At 36.8% G+C, this 22283-nt stretch overlaps 1 protein-coding gene across 25 annotated transcripts in view; it reads right to left on the bottom strand.

Annotated features, from left to right (window-relative positions):
- celf1 (cugbp, Elav-like family member 1) overlaps positions 1–22283 on the bottom strand; it is a 178506-nt gene that overhangs the window by 153529 nt on the left and 2694 nt on the right. For 14 of the 25 annotated variants that reach the window (XM_051717935.1, XM_051718006.1, XM_051717996.1 and 11 more), the window contains exons 2-3: positions 16497–16539; positions 5670–5792 (exon numbers count right to left, since the gene is read on the bottom strand). In XM_051717935.1, coding sequence (XP_051573895.1) covers positions 5670–5773 — 104 coding nt within the window. In that variant the 5' untranslated portion in view covers positions 5774–5792; positions 16497–16539. Of the gene's footprint in view, positions 1–4066; positions 4153–5669; positions 5794–16496; positions 16540–22283 lie in introns of those variants that run through there. The other 11 variants (XM_051718096.1, XM_051718073.1, XM_051718066.1 and 8 more) reach the window with 6 other exon arrangements.

Genomic DNA, 22283 nt, shown 5'->3' on the forward strand with positions numbered 1-22283 from the left:
CGCGGAGAACAGCGTGGGCCTCCACATGCGCTATGTCTCCACGGCTCAACAACCCACTTGATAAGATGCGCAGATTGACGGGTCTCAGATGCAGAGGCAACTGAGATTCGTCTTCAGCCAAACGGATTGAGGAGAGTCACTACACCACCACGAGGACTTAGAGCGTATTAGGAATTCCAAATTGGGGAGAAAAGGGGAGAGAGAGAAAAAAAAAAAAAAATAATCACAAACCTCAAACTAAACTTATTTCAGTATAAATCTATAGCCTATTAAGAAAAACTTTAACTAGTCAGCAAAATTAACAGTAATTCCAGTCTAAGTCTTCAGTAGAAAAGCAGCAAGATTTCTTTACAAAAAACTTTCAACTTGTATCTGGACTTTAAAGGATTCAGATCTTTTTTTTTTTTCAGTTTTATTGTATGATATCAGTTCACTTTTATTTTTCACAGTTCTTTTTTGGAACCCATTCAACTTGTATTCAATAATAATTAATCAATATTAAAATACTGTCATAATTTGTAAACAAATAATTTTAGAATATAGTGAAAAATTAAGAATTTGAAATACAACAGTAATATACTCTATTTCAGTCGTGCACCTTTAACTTTAAAAACCTCTTTTAAAACGTCTTTTATTTTGACATTCTGAACTCTCCAGAAAGTTCTGTAAGTGTCTTTATGTAGGCTAGTTCATAGTAGTTTAATTTGTTTCTTATTCAAATTCTGGTAAAAATGCACCTCCGGTGCCATTCTAAATGCATATTATATGTGAACCAAACTATTGAGCATCTACATCTGATATGTTGTTCATGAGTAGCGCTCAAATATTGCGCACTGCTGTAAAGGTTGAAAATAGTCACAAGTGCATCACCAGCCTGCGTGTGCTTGTGTGTGTCATTCACTAATGCGCTGGCGCTGCGCATGCATATTATAAATTTACTTGTTAAACACAGCCTTTGGCGATTCACAGAGCTATCGCATGTCTTCAAGTGGCTTTGAATAAAATTCACAAGTTATATGGACTACTTTAATGATGTTCTAATGGTTCTTTTATGTAATTTTGGAGCTTGACAGTAACAAACATTACTAACACACAGTATCGGATTTGGACCGGGCTCGGACCGACACCCAATCCGTCTAAAATCGTCAATATCAGAGCCAATACTGATCCAAAGTATGGGATCGGTGCATCCCTAGTTTAAATGGCCCAGTGGGATTATTAATAGGGCTGCAACAACTAATCGATAAAATCGATAATGGAAATCATCGACAACAAATTTCATTATCGACCAGTGAAAAATGTGTTGCATGATGAAACTCATTTGAAAGACCATGGAGACAAGTTGAAGTGCAAAAAACAAGACCGAAGTTGTCCAGCGACGATCAAAGAAGATCATAAGTATAGAGTTTAATGAGGACCGGTTGCTGCATCAGGTAGCCTACGTTGACAGAGTGATTGTGCTTTTTGATGCGCTTAAGAGTTGTTTCTCTCCAGTGCATAACTTGCACATAACTGCTATTTTCTATGTTTTATAATGTATAAATGTTGTGAACTCAAAATAAAGTGTGTATTTCAGCGTATTTCGCGAAACAGTTTGTTTTTACCACAAGTCTCTGTTAAACTTTGATGCGTGAGCAAGCTTGTGCATTCGTCAAACCGATCGCAATGGAGAAAGGGAGCACAATCATTTGGATTAAATTGTGCAACACCATACCACAATTTCAGTTTCAATGTAATCAATTGTGCAGATTTTCATGTTTTTAAAAGTGTTTTGGTTTCTCCTCCTCATGTAATACAGTGAGCACTGGGATGAAACTTAAGCATGAGAGTAAATCTCCATAGGGGTTAGATGATTGTACTATATTAAACTGTGTTTAATGCTGAATATAATGAATAATGATGCCAATGGTCCTGATATTTGAAAGTCCTCCTGATAATGCCAAATGCAATGTCTGATTTCACTAGTAAATTTATTCCATGGCAAACATTATTTTACTGGATAAGCATACTCATTTTTAAAAACAATAGTTTAGAAACATGTAATCAGTGACAATACTATTCTAAAACCTACAATATTAATTTTAAATACGTAAAATGTATGTAATCGGTGACAGTGTACAAACGTATGTATCTAACATAATTATGGCTGGGCAGAATAATTAATATTTCTATTCTGGTGTCACTATTGCCCTCTGCTGGATTTTTCGTCACACTCCATCCCTGATGAATCATTTTACTCTTTAATTAACAGTACTTTTTGTTAAGTTTTACAAGTAAAGGAACAGTTTTGTCCTGAAAGTAATAATAATGATAATAATAATAATTAATAAATAAATAAATAAATAAATAATAAAAACGTAACATCATGATTCAGGCTTTGAGAGCAAAGAACTGTGAATTCAGCACCGTAAATCGAACCAAATCCACACACCCTTTATCATTTTTTTTATTATTTTTTTATTATTGTTATATTTTAATAAAATACAGGAAATACAATTTCGTATTTATCCGATTAATCTAAGAAATAATCAAAGATTAATGGATTATCAAAATAATCGTTAGTTGCAGCCCTCATTATTAAAGTGCAAAATAGTGTGAATTATGTAAACATAGTCTGCGGGCACTACACGCTTTACAGTAAAGAAGCTCTCTGTTCTGTCATGTGTTACAACACGCACAGTGCGCTCGATTCTCTTAATGTGATGATTTTAGCTTATGAGTGGCTCCAGACATTCACTGTAAATCACGAAGTACATGCAGACACTATAATCACATCGTTTTGCAATTTAATAGTCGCACTAGGACCTATCATGATTTTAATTAGATTTTGCATACAATTTTTCTCAAATGTCAAATTTGTGTGCGAGCAGTATTGTGTCAGTCAGATAGCACGGGGTATCGAACCGAGTCGGTGCTCGGTACTACCGGTACAACATAAACTCTGGTATCGTGACATCTTTTTTATTTTAGTATAGATTGGTACTGAAGTACTGGTACTTTTGACATCCCTAATCAGTGATTATACGGAAAGTCCGCATTAGACTGACAAAGAATAGCCACTCAAGACTGCTCAGCAAAATCTGGCAAATAACAAAATTCTGCAATCAATGAAAACTTAAAAGACTCCTGAGACAGCATCTAATTCAATTATATGAAGACTTTTAGGCCTTCCTTGTCTTAATATTTTCGTTTTTAGTTTGACTTTTCGATCCAGGTCGACACAATGTTAAACATTCCCCTTATTAACTTAAATTACTACTCTAAATCATTGATTATTTGAGAATTATTTCTGAGACCACACCTGCACTCATCCAGTACATTTCCAGATGGCAAGATTTACTAAATAGGTCAATTAGGTAAAGACAAAGTCTAATTTATCTACACTTCTGTGAGCAGAAAGTAGATTATAGAGATCAATCCAGCTCATGTCACATGCATTTAACCTTCCTTTACTTTTCTAGGCAGCATCACATGCATTATGCAATGTACAAATAACTTAATTCTGCAGATCCAGCAAGTTGAGACATCTAAACTAAATAACCACTAGATCTTTCACTGGGAATTTCTCACACCACATTGTAGCATTTCTATGGAGAACATTCAGAGTGGACTGGTGAATGAAAATATGCCTACATTTTACATCTCAATAATGAAATAACATGTTTATTACATAATTCTGTTGGAACTAGATGCACTCCTCCATGCCTCTACATAGGTAGTTACTTTTGGCTCATTAGGTGGCTTAAACACACAATACTGAATGAACCCTGAATCAAATTTGCATTCACACAAATACTGAATGATTTTTAGAATCAGTGTACACTCATTTCTGGATACCAAATAAACTAACCACTAAATAATCTTTAGCATACTTATGTGGCTAGATTTTAAAACAGAGTTCATTAAAAACTGATCAACTCATTCACTAAACTGTTTAAATAATTACCTTTGATACAGGTCAATTTACACAGTTAAGAAAGGTAAACAAGACAGGTAACAGTGTGTAACCCATATTCAAGTTGATATCAACCCATATACAAAGCTCTTCAGTAAGGCCTATACTCACACTGGACTGGAATTCAAACTGCAATGGTCCACCATCATCTCTGGAAGAAAATCCAGTTTAAAAGAAGCCATTTTCAGCAAAAAAGCAGGTGCTTCCTTCTACAATGCCAGACCAATTAGAATATCTCAAATGAACGATGACAAAATCCACACAAAAAGCAGACTTCCTCACTTATGACACTAAAAAAAGCCACAGTTAATTTCTGTTAAGTAAATGTCTCTCAGGGTTCAGAAGTCGAAAGGAGTGACATGGAAACAGCTGGGAGAGGCAGACCCCACAAAACTCAACTTAACATGGGGCAAGGAGAGACAACGATGAGGCTCGGCACTGTGCTGGATGACATACACTGGCCGTAGCTCTGGTAAATGGGCTGGGACTGAGGATTAGGACGGGCCCGACAGGCAACTAAAAGGTGCACCCCTGCTCCCACAAAGGAAAGTGCTGACGGAGGGGGACTTTTTTGTGAGTTTTTCTCTTAGCAAAGCAGAACTGAGTGCAGCGTCAGATAAATAAAGTGTCATTTTGATGCAGATAAGCATGAGTGAGTGGCAGGAATGAATAGGGACAGGCAGCACTCTGTTAATCCCTTAGCTGAAGCGCCCCAGGACACAATCAGGTTCGGTAGCGGGCCGTGGACGGTGCAGCTTTCCAGCATGGAGGGGCAGCGGAAAGAAGGGGGAAACAAGCTGTTTGGAGGTCATGCAACAGGGGTCGGGTTATAAGTCACTAGGAAAACCACACAACCAAGGTGCAAAACAACTGCTTTAAATGCAAACAAAACAAGCCAAGGGCAAACAGAGATTCATTGTCTTATGTAGCAAATCTTCAATGGATCTATAATTACTTAAAGATAATTTTACAACAAATCATTCCTTAAGTGTTAAAAATATCTTAAAAGTAAAAACAAATCTAAATGACCCATAATAGTATAGTAAATTGCTATATACGGACCTGAAAGATAATCCTTCGTAAACCTAAATTTACGTGAACAGTGAAACTGATGTTTTGGCAATTTTACCTAATTCATGTGGCATAAAAGGAGATCTGATGGGACATTTGACTGACTGCAACAAGCATGTAATCATTTTATTCCTCCCCAAGTAATGTTTCCGACAGGGGTCACGTCCCAAATGACACATTTGATGTGTACTTGTACACTCATGTCGCTTGCGCATTCCCATGAAGTCCACAAGACCACAGGGTGCCCCATTTGTCATATGATTCTGAAGGGTGCTCAAGAGTGCCCCTTTTACATCCTCCATACACCCTCAATGCACACCCCACACTGATTCGGACTCCATAGTGAACTAGCTGACAATCTAAGCGGCATTACATCAAAGGGTGGAATCTGGGATAGAGCTATTTAAACAGGCTATGTTATCATCGTTAGCCATGCAGAGACATCTAGTGGTTCACTCATTGCAGACATTCTGACTATTTTGGAAAGAGGAAAAAAAACAAAAAACAGAGCGAGGGAATTTCTTCTCGTCTCAGCTTGAAAGCGAAGCTGCTGGAAAGATCTCTTCCTCTTTGAGGCAAAGCCTATGGATGGAGGGCATCCTCACACCCCTGGGGTTAAAAGGTGAAGTATATGTGTTCTTACCCGCCAAGGGCAGGTACTTCCACAGCAGGAAGGGAAAGCTCACATTGAGGTTGCCCGTGCTGTGCTGTGGTCAGGTAGAGGGTCTCAGCGTCGATGCTATCCATCCAGTGCCTTTGTCAAACGCTACAGAAACACATCAAACATTCAGAAACACGTCAAACATTACAGGACACACACAAACAAATACACAGAGGAAAACATACTGGAAGAGAAAAGAAAGAACAAGAGACGACTTCTGACAAAATAGACAGCATGCAAACTGCATGTAACAAACAAAGGGATGCACCGATACCAGTTTTTCTCTCCTGATCCGATTCCGATACATGAACTCTCGGTATCGGCCGATTCCGATCCGATACCATTGTTGTTTTTTCTTAATCAGTTTAGAATATCTATACCTAACTGTGTGGAATTGGGGGTACTCTTTTATATGGAAAGAAAAACAAACCTCTAACTTCACATTACTTCAATATAAATGTGTAACCGCTTAAGAAAAATTGTATTGTTAACTAGTCTATTGGATAATGCAGCAGCAAAGTTAGCAGTAATTCCAGTAAAAGTCTTCAAAATCTGGTGGAATGCTCCTCTGGTGCCGTTCTCGATATATCTTTTAAGCCAGTGGTTCTCAACCCTATTATTCGAGACCCCCAACACTATACATTTTGGATATCTCCCTAATCAAACACACCTGATTCAACTCATCAGCTCGTTAGAGGAGACTACAAGATCTGAATCGGGTGTGTCAGAAAAGGGAGGTATACAAAATGTGCAGTGTTGGTGGGCTCCAGAAACAGGGTTGAGAACCACTATTTTAAGCAAACCAAACTATCAAGAATCTACATCTACAGATGTCGTTCGTGTGTTCTCACTTATTGTGTTCCGAGGGCTAAAAATACCAGCGCACCACAAGCCCAGCGCATGCTTTGAGTGCGTCAACAGAGCAGTGCGCATTCAGACTATATTTCCTTATTAAATGCAGCCTTTTGCAACTCACACAGCTAATGTTTTGGCTTCAGGAGACTTTGACTAAAATGGAGTCATGTGGACTACTTTAATGGTGCTTTTGTTCATTTATGAAATTTTGGAGTTCGACAGTAATGACCTTGAATCAGATTTGGATCGAGATAGGAGTTGATACCAATGTTGATACCAATTCAGGTATCGGATCGGTGCATCCCTAAACAAAACTGCATGCACACAGACATGCAAACTTTAAGACAAAACTCACTGGATGTTCTGAAAACTAGAATCACTGAGAGGTTAGTACATTACAGACCGTATTCTCAGTGTAAGCCAGCTAATCAGTTTGCAGCGGCTCAATCTCAATGACTTCTCAAATTGTTTTAGTTTCGTCTTCCATTTTAAAGAGATTTGGTGCATAACGCTTTATGGAACAGTTAGTTCCAGTCCTCTAATCTGATTAGACAAGTAGAGTTCCAAAAGTGCTCATAATTAGGACAACAGCACTGGGACGCTTCACATTTAGTATCAATGTACTTGTCTGCATTTGTGGTGTTCCAGACAGGTTGCCAGTATGTGCATTACTTAACAGCATTAGCTCCTGCTTTGATGAAACTTACCGAAAGAAAGTTTTGTACCACATTATATTAAAATACAAATAAACAAGTGTATGTTTTTGAGTCAATGACTGGTTGCTTTACTTCAAGGTGCTGTGTTAAAATGAAATCAAAGGGGCTGAGGGGCTATAGTATTTGATGGACTGAACTTGAGCATCCAAATATATTGGGCAACTTAAGAACATTTCATGCATTAATACTTAGTACTTTACAACACAGCAGAACCAGGCTTACAGAAAGAAATCTCTAGCCACAATCAATTTTAATGTAGCTGGATACCACCTGTATATCAATAATTTATCTTCCCCTTGGGAAATTCATGCCATGGAGATCTGAGGTGGCCTCTGATGCCAAGATCATAGTGAGAATGCTCCTGAGACCACAGCAGCAATAATGTGTTGAAAGCAATAACAGATTAATCTGCCCATTACAAATTTCAATGCTCAATTTCTACCATGTGTGGTCTGTACAAAAGACAATAAAATTACTTTAGACTTATAACTATAGTTTTTAAAATCGATATATTGAATGTGTTAAAACATTTTCTTAATCTTTCCATCCTGTGACAGGATGCAGGCCTTGACAGAAGCTACAAGAGTCCAAATTGAATTAAACCCCTGAAGCCGATTATTGTGCAACCAGAATACTAGGGATGTCATTAAATACCAACATATCGATTATTGATCGGCACGTTATTTTATCAATATATTTTTGAGGCATCAATATATTAACATTAGCCAACATTAAATTAGAAGCCTAATTTGTGTGCTTTCCAATGGCATAATAAATTTAGGAAACCACAAGGGGGAGATATAACATTTACTGAAGCCGGTTGACAGTAGGAGAAGTACAGTTGCGGTCCAAACTAGGTTGTGGTTGATCACTATACACACAAAAGTAACAAAGGTTTTTGTACTTCTTCAAGAATGAACAAAGTGACCTTGATGAGTGTGCAGGCAAGTTAGAAATACAACGTTTATTATGAAATGTATCTGTGTGTATTGAATAAGTTTCACTCAAGCTGTCGAACCACAAAAAGACGCAGTTGTAACTGAAAATACATTGTGTAGGCTAGGGATGCTCCGATCGATCAGCCACCGATTGGTATCAGCCGATATTCACGTCCTATGACTCGATCGGTAATTTGGCCAATCGCATAAACTGATCAATCATGTCGTAAAAGATGCGCAGCTCCTTTAAGACTTGAGCAGCATTGTTATGACATCATGGAGTGTGGTGAATACTGCGATAGTGTTGTAAGACAACAAACTTGATTCAGCAGTTAAGAATGATTCAGTGGGAGAGGTATGGCGAATATGAAAAGCCTGTGTACTGTTCTGTTAATGTGGTGATTATTAACCTATTATTATACATTATTATCCTGATCCTTATTATCATTCATGGCGGCAGCTTCTCAGTCTCCACCTGGCATAGGCATCTCAGTAATAATGCGAGTTGCAAAATGTGGTGTAATTCAAACATCTTTATTAAATATCTCCCGATTAAATGACATTAACAATAGTAGCACCCAAAAAGTCCAGAAACGTGCACTTTCTCTACTTTCCTTTAATCTCTTGTCCTCATGAGAGTGTGTGTGCTCCTCTCATTAAAGTTCAAGCAGCAACAAGTGAAAAATTAACTATTAATACAATCATAATTTAATTTAAAGGCAGGGAATGAATTTGTAAATATAATAATTCTTTATACAATATGAAGATACCACACTATAATGTATTAAATATAATGCAAAAATAAAGTAGAAATAAAATAAGGAATAATAATAATTATTATTATATTAAATAATGACAATGAATCAATAACCAAAAATGTCACGTTGAGTTTAACTGCACCTATGGGTTATCAGTTTGTCAAGCTTCATTTTTTTTATATAGCTATCTATCTTAATATAGAGAATATTTTGTTAGCCTATACTTTAAAATCTTTTAACAAAAAAAAAAAAAAAAGCTTTTTAAATAAGCCTTTTAAACTTTAAATTTTTTTGTCAGCACAAATTAGACAAAGTGATATTACTGGGAAGAGAAAAATTCAATTAATAGTGATAGTGTGCAGAAAGCTTACATTTAGCCAGTTATGACAGAGATCCTGATAAAAGGTGAAATAATCGGTATCTGCCGATCAGGTGACAAGAAGATTGTGATCGGTATCAGCTGTGAAAATCCTGATCAGAGCATCCCTAGTGTAGGCTATATGAAAGATACATATACACAATGTCTACACAATGATGGCTGAGTAAATAATCATTGCCCATTGATAATGATTTGGGTTGAATTTAAATGAAAACTAAGCGCGTTGTGTTCAGTAGCACTACAGAATGTGCAGCCTCCAGTGTCGTAGCTCGTCGTCTGTCAGTGGCAGTGTGCGTACCGTGATAAAACAATTATTTTGAATTTTAAAACGTGCCATGTCATCTAAAAGACGTGTCCAGTGTGCTAACCCCTTTACTTTACCCTGCCGCTCACATGGCATATGGTCAGCACAGTGATCTAACATCTAACAACAAACACTCCTGTTCTCTCTAACACTGACACAGAGACACTGCACAGTGGACAAATGGAGCTTTACTGAAGCATCTGGAACGACCCAGCAGCTGAGATCACAACACATACCCTCGCTCACACTACTGACAGATGTATAGATGGCAATTTCAAATTGACCCATCGTCATTTTGGAAGGGTCACAACCAACATCCTGCTCTTCTCTGCACCAGTACAAAAATAACAACTTATAGCACAACACTTAGCTTGGAGCAGCGCCCCGTTTCAGTCTTTCAGAATGCCAGGGGTCAGAAACCTGCAACCTACTCCAGCAGCTCACTCACTGTTCAAAACAGAAGGTTACTTCCTGGCACAAACTTTAAAAAAAAAAAAAAAAAAAAAAGCTGCTGTCATTATACTGAATGTCAAAGCGTTATAAACAGCTCCTAAATGATAGCCAACTAGGCAAAATAAGCAGTGATGAAGCCACATTTTATTTCAACTTGCTGCTTTGTGTACGTGTGATTTTTGTGATATGCATTTCAAAATACAGAGTGTGTCTGCCAAGATCCAAACCAGTTTACAAAAATCAATCAGGTATAAAAAATGTGTTATTAAAAATTTAAAAAATAAATCAGCCATTTAGTGCATTTACCATCTACTAAATAAGTGGCAATGAAAGCCATGCACATGCACAGGAAGGTTGCAACACAAATCTTATATCACCAGACAAATATTAGCCTAGTCTAACCATTACATAGGAGAAAGCAGCTCTGAAGTCCCTGAAATAATAGAAATATTTTTAATTGAATTTCTTTACATTACATGGGTCATATCATAAGTGTAGAACATTATTTTCCCCTGATGTCCACATACAATGTTAGCCAAGGTTTCTTGCACAAAAACAGGGGTAATGTATTTTTATTATTATTTTGTACTCCCTCTCAGTCCTTTAGGATTAAACTTGCTATGTGCCCTCTTCACATGAGAAAGGAGTAACTAACAACAGTTATCGTGTGACCCCATTTACAACGTGGAACACATATTTCTGAGCAAGCAGCAAAATTGTGCACAGTCACAATAGAAATGATCATAAAATCGGCTGACACGTCTACCACTATATCGTTTTAACCAGTATAACAACCACCACATATTTCAAAGGGTGCATGAAAATTTGATTTCTCATTATATGACCCCTTTAAATATTCCACATTGGGGATACCAAATGTACCGGTACTTCGTACCAAGTTGATACTAAAATAAAGATGTCAATACCAGAGTTTCTGCAGTACCGGTAGTACTGAGTAATAATCAAATTGAGTATGACACACTGGCTGACACTATACTGCTTTCAAATGCTTACACAGTAATTTGACATATTTGGGAAAAAAATTATGCACAATTAATTTAATCAAAATCATGATAGGTCCTAGTATGACTACTAAACCTCAAAAGTATAAATAACTGTCTGTATGTGCTGCGCACTTTACAGTCAATGTGTGAAGTAGTGTTGGGCGATATGCAATAAATATGTTGGCAATATTTTTATTTAAAAAAATATTGCGCTATCTAGGGATGCTCCGATCAATCGGCCACCGATCAGTATCGGCCAATATTCACGTCCTATGACTCGAGTGGTGATTGGTAATTTGGCTGATCGCATAAACCAATTGCTCATGTCGCAAAAGATGCATGGCTCTTTTAAGATTTCAGCAGCACTGTCATGGCATCACGGAGTGTGGGGAATACTGGCATGGTGTAAGACAACAAACTTGATTAAGCAGTTAAGGACAATGCAGTGGGAGAGGTATGGTGAATATGAAAAATGTGTGTACTGTTCTGTTAATGTGGCGTTTCACACGTGACAAGCAAAGGAAAAACAGCGTGAGCTGTGAAACGGTCCTTATCATTCATGGCGGCAGCTTCTCAGTCTCCGGCTGGCATTGGCATCTTAGTAATAATGTGAGTTACAAGAATGTGGTGCAATTCAAACATGTTTATTAAATATCTCCTGATATTTGTAGTGTTCCTCTCATTAAAGTTCAAGCACAAACAAGTGTAAAATGAACTATTAATTCAATCATTCAACTAAATGAAAAGGCAGGGAAGAAATTTATAAATCTAATAATTATTTTAACAATGTTAAAGCTCATATAATGTATTATCTATAATGCAAAAATAAAATAGAAATAAAATAAGTAATAATAATAATAATTATATGAAATAATGACAACAAATCAAAAATGTTACATTGAGTTTAATTGCACCTATGGGTTATCAGAGCATCCCTTGTAATTTTACAATATTGTTGATCATCGTCTGTCAATGACTGTTGCATTCATCATCGTGATATTTGTCAGATATCGTATACATTGTTCTATCGCCAGCCCTAGTGTGAATCCGCTCATAAGCTAAATAACAGCATAAAGAGCACTGCACTCTGATAAAAACAGATGTAATTTTTGCGCCACTAGCACCACCAAATTGAATTGAAAAAAATGTTTTCAAAACAGCTTTCTGAAACAAACTAAAAAGCCTTCATGTACAAATAAAAGCTTTACTGTATAGTAAACTGTAATATTCACAATCATAATTATAATAATGTTTAAGCAATATCTCACAAGTAAGAGTACTGTTGTACTGTTAAAAAAAGCACATCAAAAAGTTTCCCGATTTTGCTGATGGAAACGCAAATTATAGCTAAAGTGTCAACATAATATTTTTCCATTTAACTCTAGTGCAAAAAATATGTAGATCCTTCAAATGTCATGAAAAACTGCTTTGGAAACACTTTGTCGAGAAAATTGGCATTAACGCAAAAATATATCGTCACATGACAGAATTTACCCCAATCGTTAGCCTGTGTTAATCTTGACGACAACGTATACATTCATGAAAGCCAATTTATTGTAAGCGAAGCATTACTCGCACTTTTATGGATTGGTCTTAATTGCGTATCTGCACAGATCTGATGCTGCAAACACATCTGCGTCATGACACTTCCAGGAGTGCCAACATAAATATCTCGTATCATCCACCGGTCATCGACAAGTGCACGGAGAACAAATGAGTGGCCACTCTTTGTGATTAATTTAATCGCGGTAGACTATTAATTGCTTTTCCACACCATTCAAAATAACAGATGGCAGTCATGGAATTAGCCCACAATACAAAAAAACATAATTTCTGTGTACAAAGATGTTTTAAATTAAAAATACACAATACTAGAAGAAAAGCTTCAGTATAGAACACTAACATATAGCCCAATTCTAAAAAATTATTGTTTAGCTTACTTTTGAAAAAATGCCAGACAATTCCCTGTATTAAATTAAATAAACTACCTAACGAAAAAATAATTGTTAGGCCTATATACTTGCCTTTACTTTACATAAGCTTAAATTAGTCTTACCCTGTTTTGTAGATGAAAAAAAGTGGCTGAATGACATTCTCAGAATGTTCTACACTTCAGGATTATAAACTATCAGAACTATGTCCAATGAGTTCACTTTCAGAAAAATAGATTTTGAACATTTTTAAACTTTTAAATATTTTAAATCTAACCCTCTTTACCTCGGATCGCATTTCATGAGCTTCTTCAGAAAATCTCAATTGCATTATGACGCTAAAATTAATTTTAGATGACAATCAAGTTCAGTTGGTTGTCAAAAATTGCTGGACAAATATGCGGGACATAATGCAGTTGTGATGGCAATGCTTCAGATTAGATGATTGTTCAAAATTGCCTATTGATTATCAGGAATGTATTATATATGTAAACCCTGATATTACACAGCATCAATTTTTCTTTAATAGTTGTGCAGACAGCATATACACATTGATGGATGGTCCTTATACTATGACTGAAAGTTTCCCACACTACTTGGTGCAGGTTGCCAGCTTGAACAGGGCCATGACGATTCGCTTTCGGGTCAGAACCGGTGGCAACCTGTGATAGGCGCAACATCAGGACCAATATTACAGTCCTATCAGAAGGGCAACTGTTCCCTTTTGACTGCAATTCCTCCTCTTCTGATTGCATTTATTTGTGAAATTAAAATGACAGTAAGCTGGCTAATTTCAATGAATTGTCTCAATTCTCTCCCCATTTTACAAAACTTCAGAGGAAAAAAATTAGGGACACGAAAGGTACACAATTAGTGATAAACACACATTTCTGTATGGAAACAGCTTAAGGGCAGATTTCTTTTGCGATAAACCAAAACTTATGCGACAAAGTGTTTAAGCATGACGTCATCACGTACACCATTGTTATCGATAAAGGGTCATTTGAATGGAAACAGGCATAAGACGGCAAATTTCACAATTTTGTTTTACACATTTTCCCTTTGTCGATAACAAAACAGCGCGAAAAGTGGATGGAAACTAGGTTATTGATAGCAATGGTGGTGCAAAATGCTAAATTCTGGAACTACACATGTATGACAAATACAGCTGAAGTCAGAAGTTTTCATACACTTAGGTTGAAGTCATTAAAACTAATTTTTAACCACTCCACAGATTTAATATTAGCAAATTAGTTTTGGCAAGTTGTTTAGGACATCTACTTTGTGCATGACACGAGCAATTTTTCCAACAATTGTTTAACAATTTTCACTTTTAATTGACTATATCACAATTACAGTGGGTCAGAAGTTTACATACACTAAGTTAACTGTGCCTTTAAGCTGCTTGGAAAATTCCAGAAAACAATGTCAAGCCTTTAGACAATTAGCTTCTGATAGGAGGTGTACTGAATTGGAGGTGTACCTGTGGATGTATTTTAAGGCCTACCTTCAAACTCAGTTCTTCTTTGCTTGACATCAGGGGGAAATCAAAAGAAATCAGCCAAGACCTCAGAAATAAAAATTGTGGACCTCCACAAGTCTGATCCATCCTTGGGAGCAATTTCCAAATGCCTGAAGGTACCACGTTCATCTGTGCAAACAATAGTACACAAGTATAAAACACCACAGGACCACGCAGCCATCATACCGCTCAGGAAAGAGACGCATTCTGTCTCCAAGAGATGAACGTAGATTGGTGCAAAAAGTGCAAATCAATCCCAGAACAACAGCAAAGGACCTTGTGAAGATGCTGGAGGAAACGGGTAGAAAAGTATCCATATCCACAGTATAACGAGTCCTATATCGACATAACCCGAAAGGCTGCTCAGCAAGTAAGAAGCCACTGCTCCAAAACTGCCATAAAAAAAGCCAGACTACAGTTTGCAAGTGCACATGGGGACAAAGATCTTACTTTTTGTAGAAATGTCCTCTGGTCAAATGAAACAAAAATGTAACTGTTTGGCCATAATGACCATCGTTATGTTTGGAGGAAAAAGGGTGAAGCTTGAAAGCCGAAAAACACCATCCCAACCGTGAAGCATGGGGGTGGCAGCATCATGTTGTGGGGGTGCTTTGATGCAGGATTGACTGGTGCACTTCACAAAACAGATGGCATCATGAGAAAGTAAAATTATGTGGCTATACTGAAGCAACATCTCAAGACATCAACCAGGAAGTTAAAGCTCGGTCGCAAATTGAGTCTTCCAAATGGACAATGACCCCAAGCATACCTCCAAAGTTGTGGCAAAATGGCTTAAGGACAACAAAGTCAAGGTACTGGAGGGACCATCACAAAGCCCTGAACTCAATCCAATAGAGTTCCAATCCAATCCAACCAGTTACACCAGTTCTGTCTGGAGGAATGGGCCAAAATTCCAGCAACTTATTGTGAGAAGCTTGTGGAAGGCTTCCCAAGAAGTTTGATCCAAGTTAAATAATTTAAAGGCAATGCTACCAAATTCTAACAAAGGGCATGTAAACTTCTGACCCACTGGGAATGTGATGAAAGAAATAAAAGCTGAAATAAATAATTCTCTCTACTATTATTCTGACATTTCACATTCTTAAAATAAAGTAGTGATCCTAACTGACCTAAGACAGGGAATGTTTTCTACGATTAAATGTCAGGAGTTGTATTTGGCTAAGGTGTGTGTAAACTTCTGACTACAACTGTACCTTAAATGAGTAGAAAGTAACAAACTACTAATCCATGCACTAGCAGCAAAACATCCAAACAGAAAAAGAATGCAGTATTAGAGCTTATGTATGTAAAGCACTCAGTCCGTTTACATGTACAGTTATAATTGAGCTACAATAAAATTTTCTAGGTCTGTTAGTCCGACTTCGCAAAAATCCAACTGGTACGACGTCAGTCGGACTAAGGCATTTAAATGATGATTTACAAAGACAAATTAATGTTACAGACCAAATGAAATCGAACTTTGAAGTGCATGTAAACTTACTTGGCTCTCATTGAAAGCTCAATACTCCAGGCAAGTAACCACAAGCACAGAGCTTCCAAATAGCCTGAGGAACACAGGCCAGATTTGATCATTTCTATGATAGACAACAAAATGGAAACCAAAAGAAACTGAAATTCAGGCGCAAGTACAGTTGTTGTTTTGGTTCAAATAGTTATGCAGATTTCTCAGCAGGTATGTGGTCAGGCTTCATTGGGAATGAAAATAAACTTATCTGAGACCTCTCAAACAAGTTTGTTGACTTAAAGAGTTCCAGCTGAATGTTGCCTATGAGCCGTTTGATATATCTAGTCAAATCATGTTCTTATGCATTTTCCAAAATATTGTAACGCAGAACTACCTTTCCCCTTACCGCACGTGACAGCGTGATGTCTTGCAAAACAAAAAGTATATTGTAATTCAGCCCAACACAAAATTGAGAACCACTTACCCTCTCTGTGGCCTTGCTTTTCTGAAACGTTGCTCCAGTCGACCTGTAAAAAGGACAGTTGTGCGGTCAGAATGGTATATTATCAATGAACATCTGTGTTGATTCCCAGTTTGTGTGGACTTGTCTACATTTTATCCATTACATACAGAGTCTTCATTACCATACTGAGTAAGACACTAAAGAGGGTAAATTTCTCTTGTTGTGTATCATTAATACTGGGCCTATTAGGTTTTTTTCGTGCCTTGGAAACAAACAGATCTTACATGAGAGTCTATTCTTAACATCTTGCTAAAGTTAGATAAGATGTGATCAGGACAGTCAGAATTAGTCTTATGCAATGTAGCCTAATATTATGCAAACGTAGAACGCAACCATGTATTGCCTTTCTAGATACATTAAGATATTACCTAATATCATTACAAATTTTCCACTTAATTCTGACAATCATATATGCACATCCTGTTTGTTTCTTTATGCCTGAGGGAGCACAGTATTTCAGATTCAGAGAAGTTGATATGGCATTCCTAATCACAATATTATGGTGAAAATATATCCATTAACTTGATTGATTGATTGTTCCAGAAGATGAGGTGGGGTCACGACTTGATGTCAGCTGCGTAAAAGAAACGAAGCCCAATATAAACCTTCCACAGCAGAATTACATACTCATAAATATGTCTTAGCCATTACAAGGCTGGCTGGACCTTCTCCCTCTTCATGGCAGCAGTCTCATTCAACAGCATGTTTCAAACTTTTAAGGTCTTTGCCCTGAAAAGCTTTTACCTACAAGGCTCACATTCTAGATGTTACTCATTATTTATACCAAACTACACTTCAAGGTTTTTACATCATTAACATTATTCCTAACAGAACCTACAGTCCAAAGTAGATCATGTTGCTACAGTCACCATGGCAAGCTGATTTATCTTTTAATGCTCCCAGCGTCATTGTAATTGCATTTTTACTAATATTTCAATAAGAGAGCTCTACAGTACATTTTCATTTTACTACTATAAATTCCAATTACTGAGCTCTCTATTTAGATTTTTACTAGTCAGAATTCCAATTGCAGAGTGGTACATTTGTATTACAGAGCTCTGCAAACGCATTGTTTCTAGTAAGAATTATAATTACAGAGCTCTCTAATTCAATTTCAAAGCTTTCTGATTTGCCGTTTCGTTTATGGATTTCCCGTTGCATTTTACGATTTGTTGTGTTTCTGAATTGTCTTTGGATTTGCCTCTGTTGTTTTTGGTATTTATTGCCATATCATCATCAAGGGCTATATCATGGCAAGTACAAGTTATAATAAAAAAATAAATAAATACAGCAAAAAAGATAAAAATACATTCAAGCATAAAAGAAAGAAAAAACACACATATATACACTGGCGGCCAAAAGTTTGGAATAATGTACAGATTTTGCTGTTTCGGAAGGAAATTGGTACTTTTATTTACCAAAGTGACATTCAACTGATCACAATGTATAGTCAGGACATTACTGATGTAAAAAAACAGCACCATCACTATTTGAAAAAAGTCATTTTTGATCAAATATAGACAGGCCCCATTTCCAGCAGCCATCACTCCAACATCTTATCCTTGAGAAATCATGCTAAATTGCTAATTTGGTACTAGAAAATCACTTGCCATTATATCAAACACAGCTGAAAGCCATCTGGTTCATTAAATGAAGCTTAACATTGTCTTTGTTTTTGAGTTGCCACAGTAATGAAGTCTATACAATGCTTGAAATTGCCAAAAAAAACTGAAGATTTCAAACAAAGGTGTACACTAAAGTCTTCAAAGACAAAGGACAACTGGCTCTAACAAGGACAGAAAGAGATGTGGAAGGCCAGATGTACAACTAAACAAGAGGATAAGTACATCAGAGTCTCTAGTTTGAGAAATAGACGCCTCACATGTCCTCAGCTGACAGCTTCATTGAATTCTACCTGCTCAACACCAGTTTCATGTTCAACAGTAAAGAGAAGACTCAGGGGTGCAGGCCTTATGGGAAGAATTGCAAAGAAAAAGCCACTTTTGAAACAGAAAAACAAAAAGAAAAGGTTAGAGTGGGCAAAGAAACACAGACATTGGACAACAGATAATTGGAAAAGGGTGTTATGGATCTTAACCCCATTGAGCTTTTGTGGGATCAGCTAGACCAGTGTCTCCCAACCTTTCTTCTGCCACAGCACACTTTTTACGACTAAAAAAATTCTACTGCACACCACTATCCCACATAGGCTAACCATCGTCAATATTTTTCCTTTTCAAGAATTTGTCCATGTATTCTGTCCATCTTAGTAGCGTGTTTACTTGTAATGTTTGAAATTCGGCTATGCAAATAAAAAATAAAAATAAATAAATAAAAATCACATAGGTAGGCCACGTTGTGTGAGGTCACAGGTGGCAAGAGCGCTAAATGGTCAATGAAAAAACAACAAATTTGCTTTTCTAATTTGTAGATTTGTTCTTGCAATGCCACAACAAATTACAGGGATGCAAACTCATGAGGGGCTAAAAAGATAAGACAATCACTGGTCCACGAACATTTTTTCTAGGGATTAAAGAATAAGCTAAAAGCACTAATTCCAGCTATTTTAGTGATTCGAGTTTATGCAAGTTCACAAATGTGCAGAATTATCTGCAAAATAAAGAGTATTTTGGTGAGGCTTGCTTCTGTTTCACAAATTTGTTCAATTTTATTAACTGATTAGTTCAGTGACCCCTTCTGGAAATGTCACTAGGTGGCGACAAATGAGCGTCTTATGTGCTATGAGTGAGTCAGTGGCTTTGTCTTGTTTGGAAGGCTGCGTCCTCCGGAGGTTGCATTTGTCGGCCACATATGTTATCGAGGATGTCTTGTTTCATAAAAGCGAGTAGGACACTTCGAATGCGACCTTCTTTCACGGGAATTCGGAGGATGCATGAGGTGTATCCTTCGTGGGCACTCACAACCCACAATTCTTTGCTTCAACAGAAATGTGTAAAAAAAAATAACGCCAATTTGCCTGTAAATATGATGTTCAAACGCAAGTAATGTTAATTCCCAAGTTGAAGTACCTCAGTAGATGGGTGCAGAGTATATAATATGTATAATTATATTAATATATAATTAAAGTATTAGACTAAAAGTACAACTGTAAAATCTATTTTCTTTTCTTTACATCATAACTCTCCTAAAATGTACCTCATACATTCCCGTCCAGAGGGACTTTGTTCCCTTGTTCAAAGCGCTCGTGCTTGTTAAAAAGTGGCCTGCTTTCATAGCAACCATGTTACCTTCCGTTTCCCCTATGAAGGCCGTCTCATTTAAACGAGGCTTGTTTAAAGGAGGACACTCGGTATACTGCAGCCTTCAAAGGACGCGTCCTACCTAGCATGCAGCCTTCCAAACGAGACACAGCCAGTGAATCATTTTGAGTCATTCATGACCAAAATCTACCTAGAGACTTTATAGTGTTTAAGCTTTAAAAGAACAAAGCAGATCTTACTTCAGTCTGAGCATAATTTTTCATCCAAAAAGACAATAATAGTCTAATTATAGTGTGTTTCAATAATGTCCTTACCTTCTCCTTTATTAAAACTTGCATGGCTACAAATCTACTGACTTCAGTATAAGAATTATAAACACACAGCAGATCTACAGTATCATTTTCCTCTGTAGCCTATTTAAACAGCTGAGCATGGCTTTTATCAGAAAAGACCACAATAATAGACAAATAATAATCATTTTAAGTTTCAATAATGTTCTTTCGTCATTGTAAAGCGCATTTCACATGAGTTCAGTCGAGGCGTCAACACTCCGTTCAACGCCAGCGTCAAGCGGCGCATTGCCCTCCACATGACAAGAGTTGCAGAAAGCGTCATAGAGGGGTGATTTTACGAGTTTGCCATGTAAAAAAGCGGGAGGTGTGCACAATAAACATTGAAAACATGTATTTGGAAGAGAGAAAAAAAGCTTGCAGTTGCTTTGATAGAAGAAAGTAATAAAAGGACTTTATGTTTATGTTTAGGTCTAAACGTTTTCTTGGTGAATTTAAATTTGTTCAATAACTGGGGTCACTGATATTCCTAAACGATAAGGTAATATTTAATTAAAAGAAATTGAGACATTCAATGTCTCTTCGTAAATTTGGACAGTTTTTAAATATTTCTTGTTGCTTAGTACTCTCAAAGACATTATTGGTGACGTAAAAATGTGTGTGAAAAACACTTTGGTGTAAAGTGGCGTCACTTCATAGACTTCAATGTATTCTGCAGCGCTGACGTGAATCATGTGAAAGACCCTTAACGCGTATAAATAGTCACTTTTGCACATTAATCATTGGTCTTCACAGTCACAAAAGTGACCAATTATGGTTTCAAAACGGCGAATTTCTCCGAAAGGTGAGGAGTTTGGATCCCTGAAATTTTTTTTTTTTTTTTCCATGCATTTATTTATTTTGTGGAATTTGATAATTTTCCACGGCACACCTGACAATCTTTCACTAGTGTGCCCTGGCACAGTGGTTGGGAAACACTGAGCTAGACTGTAAGGTGCATGAGAAGTGTCCGACAAGACAGCCACATCTATGGCAAGTGCTACATGAAGCATGGGGTGAAATGTCACCTGAGTATTTGGACAAACTGACAGCTGGAATGCCAATGATCTGCAAAGCTGTCATTGTTGCACGTGGAGGACTGTTTTGATGAGAACTCTTTGATGTAGTTTCTTACTTTTTTTTTTTCAAATTGTAATAGTAATTTTTCACATCCTGACTATACATTGTGTTCAGTTGAATGCCACTTTGGTGAATAAAAGTACCAGTTTCTTTCCATCCAGCAAAATCTGTATATTATTCCAAACTTTTGGCCACCAGTGTAAAATAAATATATATATATATATATATATATATATATATATATATATATATATAAAAATAAATAAGAGTCTTTAACTGGATTCATGTTAAAAATTCTAAAAGTTTTCCAGGTGACACCCTGTACTCAACAAATCCTTCAAAACATTATCTGAAAATAAATGTTGCCTAATTACATTAAAGGCAGAACAGTCCAAAAGAATATGTTTGGATTTGCCATTGTGTTTTTAGAATTGTTGTTTTGTTTTGAACTTCACAGCCACTGTAGATTCTTGGGACAAATTATTTTAAAATGGTCTCTCTGATGAAATTTTTTTTTATTTAAAGAAAATTCACATTTAGCTTAATGCTAATACAATGACTGATAGATAAATATCGGAAGCTATATTTGTGCTGAGTTCCACACAAACAGGTTCGCTCTGAGAAGTTTTCTATTTAATATTTACATTCATTTATTTAATGCACTGCTGTTGCTGCCATCAAAGGGTTGCTTGTTAACTCTTGGACATAAATCCTCTGCTTTGGGTAATGTTCCTGTTACTTTGCACAGGTTTATTTGTGAGGTGCTGCGGAGAGTATTTGTCAGGAATCATTCTACAGATTCTTTCTGACACTGCTTTAATAAATAGTTTAGCTGTAAAAAGGCTTTTCAAACTGTTGGATGCCGTGAACCACATGTCGCACCACACAATATTTATAATCTAACAGCTGTGCTTCTGAATGCGGAGCAGATCACCATGTGAATTAAAGTGCTCCTGTGTTCAGTATGCGCAAAGGCGCATTGAAGCATGTCATTCAGCATCTAGGATGCGCATAAGCTTTTTTTGCTGCTCTGTATTGGAACTTTTCTTGTTTCTTTAGTAGTTTTGTGGGATTAGTCGTTTTGTGGGATATGAGGTTATAGTTATTTAGCCTATTTA

The sequence above is a fragment of the Myxocyprinus asiaticus genome, chromosome 2 (genome assembly GCF_019703515.2).
Source record: "Myxocyprinus asiaticus isolate MX2 ecotype Aquarium Trade chromosome 2, UBuf_Myxa_2, whole genome shotgun sequence".
Taxonomy (NCBI): Eukaryota; Metazoa; Chordata; class Actinopteri; order Cypriniformes; family Catostomidae; genus Myxocyprinus; species Myxocyprinus asiaticus.